Genomic DNA, 13,808 nt, shown 5'->3' with positions numbered 1-13,808 from the left:
GACCCGCCCCATGTGACGTCAGGAGAAGGGCTATTGTCTCCGAGGCAGCAGGGGAGTCAACATAGCAACGGGCCTTAGAGACGGGAGCTGAAGATATTGAAACCGGCAGCTGAGGTGGACGGAAAGTGGATGGGAGTTGCGGATTGGGCCACGGCACCCTTGAAGAGGACCTTTATACCAATGGCAGCTTGGCCCCTAAATTGGTGGAGACTGGTTGAGTGCACCAGCAGGGAGGCCGCAAACCTTTCCCCACTCCACCCAACCCATAGTGATGGATGATACCCGTTAACCAGTTATTAACTACCTAACTAATTAATGCAAAACTGATGTGTTTCCTAATTATCATTTTAATTATCTCAAATGTATTTATTTAACACTAGTTATTTATACTAACTGACAATTAGTACATTAGTTAACAGATTTATTCACTAACTTAACACCCTCTGCTTATTAGACTATTGGTGAGCACTTTAATTGTATTCAGTACTGTACTAATTACACATCTATTAATAAAAGCCCGCTGAGTTATTTATTTAACACTAATTTTTTACTAGTGCTCAACTAATTTACTGATCAGACTATTTATTTACTACCTTAACACACACCCTGCTCATTAAGCAATTGGGCAGCAATTTAAGTTGTACTTATTAAGTTACTAATTGCACTATTCCCTAATTTTGTAACCTCATACTGATATATTTACTAATGTGACATAAATTATCTGCTCATGTTTAATCAGTTGAATAATTATTAATGATTTCACCTTTAACTGTTCACCCGTGTAATAGTCACTTATTTTTTTTGCCAATTAATCACCAATTGGTTGAGGGTGACATTTTCCCCAGAGGGAAAAAAAAGTCTACTAGGATTTATAAAGTGATATTGTTTGCACTAAGTTAAACATACTCTGGAATACTCTTAGATATTAAGGAAATCAAGGGATATGGTGATAGTGCAGGAAAGTGGAGTTGAGGTAGAAGATCAGCCATAATCTCATTGAATGGCAGAGCAGGCTTGAGGGACCGAATGGCCTACTCATGCTCCTAATTCTTATGTTCTTATGGAATATGCTCAGGATTGAGCACATTTAGGAATCACTGGTTAATGGACTGCTGTCTAACCCAAGCTTTCATCTTGACTGCACATCTTGTGTCAAAGGCCAGTTATATTACCATCGTCCATGCTTGTGAATGCACCAGTTTCAGCACCAGCTGCTTTTTGACAAGTTTCAACAGAAGCAAGTAGGGTAAATATATTTTGCATTTATAGAATGTACAACACAGAAATAGGCCAAACGGCCCAACTGTTCTCTGCCAGTGTTTATAACATAAGAAATAGGAGCAGGAGAAGATCATGTGGCCCCTTAAGCCTGCTCCGCCATTTAATAAGATCATGGCTGATCTTGTCAAGTATTTTTTTATAATATCAATAGCCAAGATAGATTTTGGATAAGCCTGTATCATGTTCGTTAGCATGTTGTTAAGTGTGGCTCCTTTTATTAAGTGTGGAAACGACATGAAGGGTTCTTTATAAATTAAATACCATAACAAATTTTAATGGTAACTGTTGTTAACACAATTCACTTTGTGTGCACGTCTCTCAACAGCTCACCAAAACTTGTGGTGGCCCTCCAAACCAAATAATTGCCCACCCCTGGATTAGAGTATAAAAGTAAAGGGGGCTGAAATTCAGGGTCTCAGTAAGACCCGTTATTGCCCATTTGTGGCGGCCATGCGACGAAATCCTGTGGCTGCCGCTTTGTGGTCAACTGGCCGCCCCGACCCAAATTCAGGCCGGTCCCCACTTCCGCCCTGCTGCTGCCGACCGCCGCAAACGAGTCATAAAAGCGCGCACTGCCGCTATCACTCACCTCCAGTTTATTCTGACAGAAATTCTACTAAAAAATCCACGAGCAGCTGGATGATGCCCCCTGACAGCTTTTTTAAAAAATCGGTGCATCTTATTTTCTCTCTCTCTCTCTCTCTCTCTCTCACTCTGCCCTTGCGTTGTGGCGGACAATAAAAGGGAAGGCCAAATGCCGCAGCAGTCATATAATTTTTTTTTTGCCGACCGACTACCATGTTAGCCGGACTACTGTGCCCTCGGGTTCAGCCGTGCCGCCAACAGGTAGCCTGGTACCCCCTCTTGGGTGCCAGGCTGCTGGCCCAGCCGAAACCCTCCCTGGTGGCCCAGTGGCCGAAATTAGAAAATGCCCGATTCTCTCCCTTTTAACAGAGGGGAGAGAGCGTGGTGACGCACCTGCGCAGTGACATCACCATCGCTCCACCATTGATTGACAGCAGCGGAGTCCCGATCCCGCCCCAACTTCCACCCCTCAGCCTGCCTTACCACCTCACTTCCGCTCCCACTATAACTGACTTCCGATCAAACTTTTAAAAAAACGGCCAAGTCCCGAAGATCAACGGAAAGGCCGCCTCAACGATCCCAGCGGAAAAAACTTCCAAGAAAAAAGTAGGTCTGCCAGCTTTCTGGCGGCCCTGAATTTCAGCCCGAAGAAGTCTTACCACAATTACATAGGACCTTGGTGAGACCACACCTGGAGTATGGTACACAGTTTGGGTCTACTTACCCAAAGGATATATTTGCCTTAGGGGGAGTGCAACATAGGTTTTACTAGACTGACATTTGGGATGAGTGGATTATCCTATGAGGAGAGATTGAGTAGACTAGGCCTATATTCTCTAGAGTTTAGAAGAATGAGAGGTGGTCTCATTGAAACATATAAAATTCTTCAGGGGCTTGAAAGGGTAGATGCTAGGTGGATATTTCCCCTGGTTGGGGAGTCTAGAACTAGGAGTCACAATCAATATTCCCTCTAGTTTTTTGGGGGAGCCTCACTTTAATGTGCTGCACGGCCCATTCAAAATTCCTCTCATGCACGTTTTTTCCCATTTAAAAGATTGTGAGCTGACTGTGCGGGACGTGGTGAGCTGGCTGTGCAGGACGTCCAGAGCGCTGCGCGGCAGCATGGCTTAAAGGGATCATTGGTCAGTCTCAGAATAAGCTGTCGGCCATTTAGGACTGGAATGAGGAGAAATTTCTTCACTCAAAAGGTTGTGAATCTTTGGAATTTTTAGTCCCAGAGAGCTGTGGCTGCTCAGGTCGTTGAGTATATTCAAGACAGAGATCAATAGATTTTTGGATACTCAGGGAATCAAGGGATATGGGCATAGTGTGGGAAAATGGAGTTGAGGTAGAAAATCAGCTATGATCTTATTGAATGACAGAGCAGGCTCAAAGGCCGAATGGCATACACCTACTACTTATGGAAGCTGACCCCTCCTCTACAGCTGATGTTGCCAAGGAGTAGAATGTAGATGAGGAAGAAGTCGGGCCGAGGAAGGATTCTTGAGGTTAAGGTGTGAGGTGGAAAAAGAAACCAATGCTAGAGATCCCCTGGCTGCGATTGGTTGGTAAGAGTGGAACACAAGCCAGGGCAGTCTCACCAAGCTGGACAAGAGAGGATAGGTGTTGGAGGAGGTGTAATCAACCAAGTCAAGGACTGCAGAAAGTTTGAGGAGGGACAATGCATCATGGTTGTAGCCACAAAGAATGTAGTTTGCAGCTTAGGTTGGGGCCCATTTCAAAGCTTTGGGAAGAGCAGAAATCCGATTGGAAGGATTGAAGTAATAAGTTGTTAGAACGCTGGCTATGGATCTGGGAGGCAACAACACAGCCACGGACTTGAGAGAAAAGGAAGTTGGAGATGGTAGTTTTGCAAGGCCAGAGGAATTGCAGGTATATTTTCTTGAAAGGGAGGGGGCAATACCTGAGCAGAGTAAATCATTTACAATGTCAACTAGCATGGGACCAAAGATGGGAAATTGGGTGATAAGGAGTTTAATGGCACGAGGGTCAAGGGAGCAGAAGGTGGGTCTCACAGGCGAGATAAGCTCAGAAAAGGCATAGGAGGACATGAGAAACTAGGGAGAGTCAGGCGTAACCCCACATTTCCTACCAAGTGTCAAAGTTTCAAAAGCATGCCGCATACCTCAGTACAGATATGAATACATGATGACAGGCTTGTACGACTAAATGTGTAGAAACAAAATGGTTTCTTCCCGAAGTGTTCCATGCTGTGACAAAAATTAATGTGTATACCTGAAAACAATTTATTTCACTTTATCTGCCATACTGGACAACTAAAGCTCACCCCGCTCCCCAACCACCACCCCAAACTCGAGGCCAACCACAGCAAAGAAGCTGCGACTGTACCTGTTCCTCACGTTTCTGTTTCCGTAGTTGCAGCCCTTCCTCTTCCCGTCGCCTTCTCATCTCATCAGGATTGAGAGAATTGTTTTTGTAGCTTTTCAGTCGGAAATTTTCCTTTCCTGTACTTAACATGGTGTCGGGCAAACTGTGAAAAGACAATTGCAGAATGATTACAATACTTGAATAGCATTGAAGTGAAGTTAATGAGCTCAGTGCCACCAAGTTTCCTTTTAGCAGGAGGAAATGACCCTTGAAGACTAAGACTATAGAAGTTAAAAAAACAGAAAACTGTGCAACACCAATGTAGAAAAATCCAAGCTAATAAACTCTTAGAAATAACTGATATATGAAAGCAATCAGGTGTATAAAATATCAATGTAAACTGGGCTGGTAAATATTGCTGTTTGCAAAAATGGGTGCCAAGTCACTGCACACCAAAAATCATTGTGAGAAATGCTTCAAGAGGTCAAAGATATGCAAGATGCTAAATAAACGCTGTTTTTTCTGTATTGCTTTCAATTTAAGAGTGCATATACTGAGATTTGAAATTGAGCAATTAAATAAAATGTCCACCTAATGTGCTATCTATACTTGGAATGTTTCTCCCCTTTCACTATTGTAAGAGCTCTTACATGAAACTTTTGGGAGTTTGAGGAATGTCATATAGCAAAGCAGTGAATCTTGTGCCAGCTTAGGACTCTTCAAGCAGTTACTGAATGTCAAGTCATTTCTAGTTTTTCTATGATTTGATTCTCATCTGCACATTTGAGAAAGGTACCATTGTCACTGATAAAGTTCAGTTATAATTAGGGTCCCATTTTCAGGTTTAATTTTGGGGGAAATAAGAATTTCCAGGAATTTTTTGAGTTTTATTTTTGACTTCTGAAAATCAGCTAAATATCTGAAGGGACAGGGTTGAAACGTTTACTAAAAATAGAACATTTTTCTTAAGAGGTTGAGAAGTTTTTCTCTTACACTTTAAAATTTTTTACTACCTTCTCCATATGTAAGACTTCATAACTGATTTTATTTTATCGAGATAAACTATTAAAAGTCTATTCATAAACATACTTTGTAGTTTTTCTTTTCTACTCATCTACAATAAACTACTGCCTTTATAGTGGACGTTTTTTCATTTTTATGCATCTTTCTATTACAGTACATTCAAATGCATCTCTGAACTCTCTTCATAAGGCAAGAGAAACATAAGTGTTCTGCAAAAAGTACTGTGCAATTACATGTGGTTAGCATATGGTCGGAGCAGTTTCTACAACAAATGAGTCAAATGTTCTGAAGATACATCAGGTTTGAAAATGTGCTCAGTATCAGCAATGTGTTGCTCAACAGCTTAGGTTTGGCAGCACACGGAACTGGAGAAATAGTAGCATGAGGCTAGCCTTCCCAAGTAGGCAGTAAATTTGCTAGCATACCATCTCTTTCAGAAGATGCAAGGAACACTTGCTAGTATCACTGGTTCAGTAGAAGACTTCTTATAACGATTCAATAGCTGCATGACACTACTTAAAGAATCATCCACATGAAAAACGTCAGGATTTATATTTCAGGCAATGGTAGTCTCTAAATAGTTATGCAAAGTGTTCCAGAAATCTCAAAAATGTGGCTATCATCTTTCTTTGGTCTTCTTCAGGCAAAGTATCACTGAAGAGTTGAGTTTTGACACCATAATCCTGATTCCATCCGTTGTATTGCAGCTAAACAGAGATTGTGCTGAGATAGGGGGAAGCTAGATGAACACATGAGGAAAAAAGGAATAGAAGGTTATGCTGATGGAGTTAGATGAAGACAGTGGGAGGAGTCTCGAGTGGAGCATAAGAACATGAGAAATAGAAGCAGGAATAGGCCACTTGGCCCCTCAAACCTGCTCTGCCATTCAATAAGATCATGGCTGATCTGATCATGGACTCAGCTCCACTTCCTTGCCCACTCCCCATAGCCCTTTATTCCCTTATTGCTCAAAGATCTGTCTATCTCCGCCTTAAATATATTCAATAACCCAGCCTGCACAGCTCTCTGGGGCAGAGAATTCCACAGAGTTACAACCCTACCAGTTTTAAATGGGAGGCGCTTTATTCTGAGACTATGCCCCCTATTTTAGTTTCTCCTATGAGTGGAAACATCCTTTCCGCATCCACCTTGTTGAGCCCCCTCATTATCTTATATGTTTCGATAAAATCACCTCTCATTCTTCTGAGCTCCAATGTGTACGGGCCCAACCTACTCAACCTATCTTCATTAGTCAATTCCCTCACCTCCGGAATCAACCTAGTGAACCTTCTCTGAACTGCCTCCAAAGCAAGTATATCCCTCCTTAAACATGGAGACCAAAACTGCATGGCGTACTCTAGGTGTGACCTCACCAATACCCTGAATAAGTTGTAGCAGGACTTCTCTGCTTTTATATTCTATTCCCCTTGCAATAAAGGCCAACATTCTATTTGCCTTCCTGATTACTTGCTGTATCTGCATATTAACTTTTTGTGTTTCATGCACAAGGACCCCCAGGTCCCTCTGTATTGCAGTACTTTGCAATTTTTCTCCATTTAAATTATAATTTGCTTTTCTATTTTTTTTGCCAAAGTGGATAACCCCACATTTTCTCACATTATACTCCATCTGCCAAATTTTTGCCCACTCACTTAGCCTGTCTGATTGGGCCAAATGGCCTGTTTCTGTACTGTACATTCTATGTAAGCCCGAGTGCCAGGAGGCAGAATTGGTGTTTGTTAGCGTGAATGTTTTCTCAGAAGAATCACTCAACACTCAGAGTCGGTTCCAACGCCAATGCAGCTTTTATTAACGCCAGTGGAGAGAAGTGCCTGGATCCAGTCCTGAGGCTTCCTCCCCGCTGGCGCCTAATGCCTACAACAGTGTTAGAGGAATCTTTTGTGTTGGCAGGCAAAAATTTCAACTGCTTCTACGCAGTCGCCAGGGACTGGACCAAGCTCAACTAGGAACTTCACTTTGGTTCTAAAAATCTGCCTCTGCCTTAAGTTACCTCCCAGCTAATTCAGACTTTCTCCATTTGATCTTTGTGGAACTTCCAATTATCCAGAAGGTGACTGAGCATTTTCTACGATTTAGCAACATGTCTCACCAGAATTGTAAAAATCCATTCAGATGTCCAGTTTTGTTCCCTGCATTTGACAAAGATATTAAGACTGTGAAGAATTGGCAGAGAAAATTGATACCTATCCTTCGGGCTCTTGATTACCAGGATAGCTTCCAACAGTTAGAGCCATTTATATCAGTAAAACAGAGGTGTAAAGTGGTATTTAAAATGAAGGGACTGGATTCAGTCTAGTTGAATAGATTTATAGAGATGGATTAGTATAATGGGATTAGAGGGTAAGCATATAAAGTCCTTCAGCAAATAGTTAGGTTATATATCAGGAAGCATTTCTTTTCAGAGACTACCAAAAGATGTGTGCATGAGGATTTGCTGCAACACTTTAAACGGGAACTTCACAAGTTCATGAGTGAGGAGAAAATTTCCAGTTATGAAGATAAATTGTTTGTTCGCTGAGATTATGATGAGTAATGTGCTACCATGGTATCCTAGTGTCTGCTTGGGCAGTCGGAGAGGATTTTCCAGTTTATTGGTCACAGGTATTTTCCTCTTTTTTTTGCCTCTCCCAGGAAATTGTGTGGTTAAGGGGTGAGTAAATAAGAACATAAGAAATAGGAGCAGGAGTAGGCCATACGGCCCCTTGAGCCTGCTCCGCCATTTAATACAATCATGGCTAATCCGATCATGGACTCAGGTCCACTTCCCTGCCCGCTCTCCATAACCCCTTATTCCCTTATCATTTAAGAAACTGTCTATTTCTGTCTTAAATTTATTCAATGTCCAGCTTCCACAGCTCTCTGAGGCAGCGAATTCCACAGATCCACAACCCTCAGAGAAGAAATTTCTCCTCATCTCAGTTTTAAATAGGCGGCCCCTTATTCTAAGATTGTGCCCTCTAGTTCTAGTCTCCCCCATCAGTGGAAACATCCTCTCTGCATCCACCTTGTCAAGCCCCCTCATAATCTTATACGTTTCAATATCACCTCTCATTCTTCTGAATTCCAATGAGTAGAGGCCCAACCTACTCAATCTTGCCGCATAAGTCAACCCCCTCATCTCCGGAATCAACCTTGTGAACCTTCTCTGAACTGCCTCATAAGAACATAAGAATTAGGAACAGGAGTAGGCCATCTAGCCCCTCGAGCCTGCTCCGCCATTCAAAAAGATCATGGCTGATCTGGCCGAGGACTCAGCTCCACTTACCTGCCCGCTCCCCATACCCCTTAATTCCCTTATTGGTTAAAAATGTATCTATCTGTGATATACCTCCAAAGCAGGTATATCCTTTCGTAAATATGGAAACCAAAACTGCACGCAGTATTCCAGGTGTGGCCTCACCAATACCCTGTACAACTGTTGCAAGACTTCCCTACTTTTATACTCCATCCCCTTTGCAATAAAGGTAAAGATTCCATTGGCCTTCCTGATCACTTGCTGGACCTGCATACTAACCTTTTGTGTTTCATGCACAAGTACCCCCAGGTCCCGCTGTACTGCAGCACTTTGCAATCTTTCTCCATTTAAATAATAACTTGTTCTTTGATTTTTTTTCTGCCAAAGTGCATGACCTCACACTTTCTAACATTATACTCCATCTGCCAAATTTTTGCCTACTCATTTAGCCTGTCTAAGTCCTTTTGCAGATTTTGTGTGTCCTCCTCACACATTGCTTTTCCTCCCATCTATGTATCGTCAGCAAACTTGGCTGTTACACTCAGTCCCTTCTTCCAAGTCGTTAATATAGATTGTAAATAGTTGGGGTCCCAGCACTAATCCCTGCGGCACCCCACTGGTTACTGATTGCCAACTCAAGAATGAGCCATTTATCCTGACTCTCTGTTTTCTGTTTGTTAGTCAGATGCAGTTGGTTGCACCAAACCTGGATGGGGCAGCCTCAATGGGCCCAATAGTCTTTTCCCATTATTTTCATATATAGGAACAAGAATAAGTCATTCAGCTTCTCAAGCCTGTTCCACCATTCAATTAGATCATGGCTGATCTCTATCTGAACTCCTATTTACCAGCTTTTCCATATCCCTCGATACCCTTACCTAACAAACATCTATCGATTTTAGTCTTGAAAATTTTAAATTCACCCAGCATCCACAGCCTCTTGTGAGATTGAGTTCCAAATTTCTGCTAACCTTTGTGAAAGGGAGGGAAGGGTGTGGGGGGAAGGGGGAGGGAGAGGGGAAGGGGAAGGGGAAGTGGGAAGGGGGGGGGGGGAGGAGAAGCGGGGGTGGGGGGGAGGCTGAACGGGCTGGGCCCAGCCGGGCCTAAGACTTCGGGCAGGGCCCGGTCCCCAGCACCAGATTTACAGGTAGGTGGCGTTGGGTCGGGTCGTGTCCGGGGCGCGGGTCAGGTCAGGGGGTGGGGAGCGCGGGTCGGGTCCAGTCCGGGGGGTCGCGTCCGGGGTGGGGGAAGTCTCGGGTCGGGGTCGGGTCCGGTCCGGGGGCCGGGGGGGAGGAGCGGGAGTCGGGTCGGGAGGAAGCAGGAGCTGAGCATGGGAGGAGCCTTATGCACACAGCCCGAGTGAGGCCACTGTAGCGCGCATGTGCAGAGGTCCCGGCACTGTTTTCAGCGCAGGGACCTAGCTCCGTCCCCTACTGCTCGTGCTGCGCCGCGCCCGGCCCAAGAGAACCAGCAGGGAGCAGGAGAATCTGGAAGATTTTTTTTAGCCGCACTTTGTGGCGTGAAAAACGGGTGTACAGGTCGGGGCTGCGCCGTTCTAGGCGCCGCCCGAAACTTGGGCCCTCTGTATCTACCCTATCAAATCCCTTTATCATTTTAAACAGTTAATTAGATTACCTCTCAACCTTCCAAATTCAAGGGAATACAAACCAGTTTATGGAACCGGTCTTCATAATTTAACCCTTTAAGCCCTGCTATCAGGTTAGATGTCAGGAGGTGGTTCTATTCCCAAAGAATGGACCTCAGGAGCAGGCGGCCGTCTCGTGTGGTGGACGCGGACTTGTTGAATTACTTCAAGCGAGAGCTGGATTTGTTTCTGGCTGGGGTGGAGATCGCCTCTTATGGAAGGTAGGTACTGCAGGGAATTCAGGGCTAGAGCGATCTCCTGTACTAGTTTTGATTGGCTAGATGGATTGGAGAGAAATTTGCCAGATTTCCCCCCCAAATTAGCATGGTTTTTTTTTTAAATCTTTGGTTTGGGATGGGGTGGAGTGTATAAGTTGTGATACACAAGGTATCGCAATTGTGTGGGACAGGTTTGATGGACCAGATGGTCTTTACCTGTCCATCATTGTTCATATGCTCGTATCATTCTGGTGAATCTGTGCTACCGACTCCCCACCTGCCTCCAATGCCCGCTATTTGTTTTTCATGTGTGGTCCCTTTAAATTTGCTGCCACACGTGCAGTATCGTTTCCAGCGGCAACGGCTGGTGAGCGGCCTTGTGCAGGACCTTCTGATTGATGCGCGACCACGCATCTGCGCAGCTTAGGGGGAACGTTGCCCCCTCTACGGACAATGCATCTTTCTTGAGGTGCGGTGCCCAAAACTGGACGTAGTACTCCATGGGATCTGACCAAAACTATAAATTAAGCACAATTCCTCACTTTTGTATTCCAACCTTCTTGAGATAATGGCTAACATTCCATTAGCCTTTTTGATTACTTTTTATATCTGTATACTAGATTTTAGTCATTCATGTACATGTAGACATCTAAAATCATTTTGCTCCTCCACAGCTCCTAGCTTCTCACCAATAAAACATTTGTCTTTCTCAGATCCAGTGAGTGGCGTCACACTTCACATTGAACTCTATCTGCCATAGACTTGTCCACTCATCAGTAACTTTTGTAACTTCCTGCTCCCATCTACACAACTTGCTGTGCCTTCCAATTTAGTGCCATCTGTAACCTTGCATATTCAATTTTCTATTCCGTCATCCAAGTTATTAATATAGATGGTGAAAAGCTGAAGTTCTAGCACAGATTTCTGGGGAACACCACTTGTCACATCCCACCAATCAAAGAATATTCTCTTTTCCCCCTACTCTGTTTCCTACCTCTGAACCAATTATTAAACCACATTACAAGGTTACCTCCAATTCCGTGTGGTTTCATTTTTGTTAATAATCTCTTGTGTGGATGCTTACCAAATGACTCCTGGAAGTCCATATATCTGGAAGTGTCCAAGACAATATTTATCCCCCAATCAATATCACAAAAAAAAATTCTGGTCATTATCACATTGCTGTTTGTGGGAGCTTGCTGTGCGCAAAGTAGCCGCCACGTTTCCTAAACTTCTAAAAGTACTTCATTGGCTGTAAAGCATTTTAGGACGTCCAGTGTTCATGTAAGGCGCTATATAAATATAAGTCTTTCTTTTATAGTCAACATGCAGACACATTCCCTTACCCAGCATTTGAGGGACCTCCTCAAAAAAATTCAACTGGATGAGTCAGACGTGACCTACCCGTCACAAGTCCATGCTCAATCTCTGATCAGCAAGATACTTGTCCAACTGCTCAGTCACTCGGTCTCTGGTGACAGATGCCAGTAACTTACACACAACTGATATTAATCGGACAGGTCTGTGGTTACCTGGTTTCTCTCTTCCTCCCTTTTTCATAAATAATGGCATTTGAAATTTGCTATGTATATTCATAAACCATGCCAAAGCCAACCAGAAAGGACTTCACATCTTGCAATCCCTCAGTGAAGCTTGTTATATTTGTATGAACATGCATAAGACAAGCTGGGCCTGTAACTTGTAAATCTGGTTTGACATTGCATGTTATTTCTCTTGCCTACTTTATCATGCATGTGCCAAATCTATTTTGAACATTGCCATTTGCTCGCGTGCCAAAGCAAACTGCGCCATGAGGTCATCAATGCAACCGCTCCCTCACTCACGGCTTAGAGAATAGGAACAAAACATTTATACAAACCAGAACTGGCCTCTGCACCAGAAAAATCACAAGCAAAACACAATCATAAGAGCAGAGCGATCCAAATCAGAGACTCATGAAACACAAAATGACCTTCCACGCGCTCCTTCGTCTTTTCAACCAACACACTAACATTTTCAGCTGTGGCTCAGTGGGTAGCACTTTCATCTCTGAGTCAGTAGGATGTGGGTACAAGTCCCATTCCAAAGACTGGTGTACAAAAATCTGGGCTGACACTCCAGTGCAGTGCTGAGAGAGTGCTGCACTGTCAGAGGTGCTGTCTTTCGGATAAGTCAATAAACTGAGGCCCCGTCTGCTCTCTCAGGTGGACATAAAAGATCCCACGGCACTATTTCGAAGAGCAGGGGAGTTATCCCCGGTGTCCTGGCCAATATTTATCCTCTAATCAACATCATTAAAAAAAAATTATCTAGTTATTATCACATTGCTATTTGTGGGAGCTTGCTGTGCGCAAATTGGCTGCCGCATTTCCTACATTGCAAGAGCGACTACACTTCAAATCGTACTTCATTGGCAGTAAAGCCCTTTGGGACATCCAATGGTCATGAAAGGCGCTATAGAAATGCAAGTCTTTCTCTTCATTTTAAGCTTTAGAAAGGGTTTTCACAACAGGATAATACTTCATAAATAGTCAACAGGCCTGGCTGCTGGAAAAAAAGGTAAGCAAGCACATTATATTGCAGAAACAAACTCATTCATATGTTCTACTTCCCCTTTTTCTGCTGTGCTCAAGAGAATTCTCTGCTTGCTACACTTAACCTTCAGTTTAACATGTCACTGGTTGGCAAGGTATTCATTCCCCCAACGTAATCTGCTCTACAAGAGTTTTCCACTTTCTTAGGGCCCAAGTTTCGGGCCGCACCAAGAACGGCGCAGCCCCGATCTGGACGCCCGTTTTTCGCTCCCGAAAGTGCGCCTAAAAAATACCTGCAGATTCCCCGGCTCCCTGCAGGTCCTTTGCAGCTCAGCGCGGCGCAGCGCGGCGCAACACGAGCTGTGGGGGGCGGAGCCAGGTCCCTGCGCTGAAATCAGTGCCGGGACCTCTGCACAGGTGCGCTACAGTAGGCGCGCCTGTGCAGTAGCTTCAGGCGCCGAAACTGTGTGGGAGGGGCCCGAAGCATGCAGCCCCTAGCCCTGGCCGAATGGCCTCACTGGGGCTGCGAGGATCAGGCTGCACCTCCCTCGTCCAGCTCCTGCTCTGGCTCTAGCTACTCTCTCAACCCTCCACCTCCCCCACCCCTTCCCCCCCCTCCCCTCCAGCTCCTGCTCCGCTCCTCCCCCGGACCCCCACCAGCTCCTGCTCTGCTCCCCCCCCCCCAGCTCCCGCTCCGACAACCTGCCCCCCAGCTCCCGTTCAGACGACCCCCCCCCACCCCCACCCCCCGCTCAGACGAACCCTCCCACCCCGCCCCGCCCTCACTCTCCTCTTCCCCCCCCTCACTGTCCTCTCCTCCTCCCCCTCCTTCTACCCCTCCCCCCTCCTCCTCCTCCTCTCCCCCTTCCTCCTCCTCCCCTCCCCCTTCCTCCTCCACCTCCCTCCCATCCGTCAGT

At 44.9% G+C, this 13,808-nt stretch overlaps 1 protein-coding gene across 3 annotated transcripts in view; it reads right to left on the bottom strand.

The window, feature by feature from the left end:
• The window catches only part of LOC139276076 (importin subunit alpha-5), a 75,830-nt gene that overhangs the window by 52,131 nt on the left and 9,891 nt on the right, over positions 1 to 13,808 (bottom strand). For 2 of the 3 annotated variants that reach the window (XM_070893530.1, XM_070893529.1), the window contains exon 2: positions 4,237 to 4,378. In XM_070893530.1, the coding sequence (XP_070749631.1) occupies positions 4,237 to 4,365 (129 nt within the window). In that variant the 5' untranslated portion in view covers positions 4,366 to 4,378. Of the gene's footprint in view, positions 1 to 4,236; positions 4,379 to 13,808 lie in introns of those variants that run through there. The other variant, XM_070893531.1, reaches the window with a different exon arrangement.

This window comes from Pristiophorus japonicus, chromosome 11 (assembly GCF_044704955.1).
Source record: "Pristiophorus japonicus isolate sPriJap1 chromosome 11, sPriJap1.hap1, whole genome shotgun sequence".
In the NCBI taxonomy this organism is placed as follows: Eukaryota; Metazoa; Chordata; class Chondrichthyes; family Pristiophoridae; genus Pristiophorus; species Pristiophorus japonicus.
This window is presented reverse-complemented; position numbering and strand designations above follow the sequence as displayed.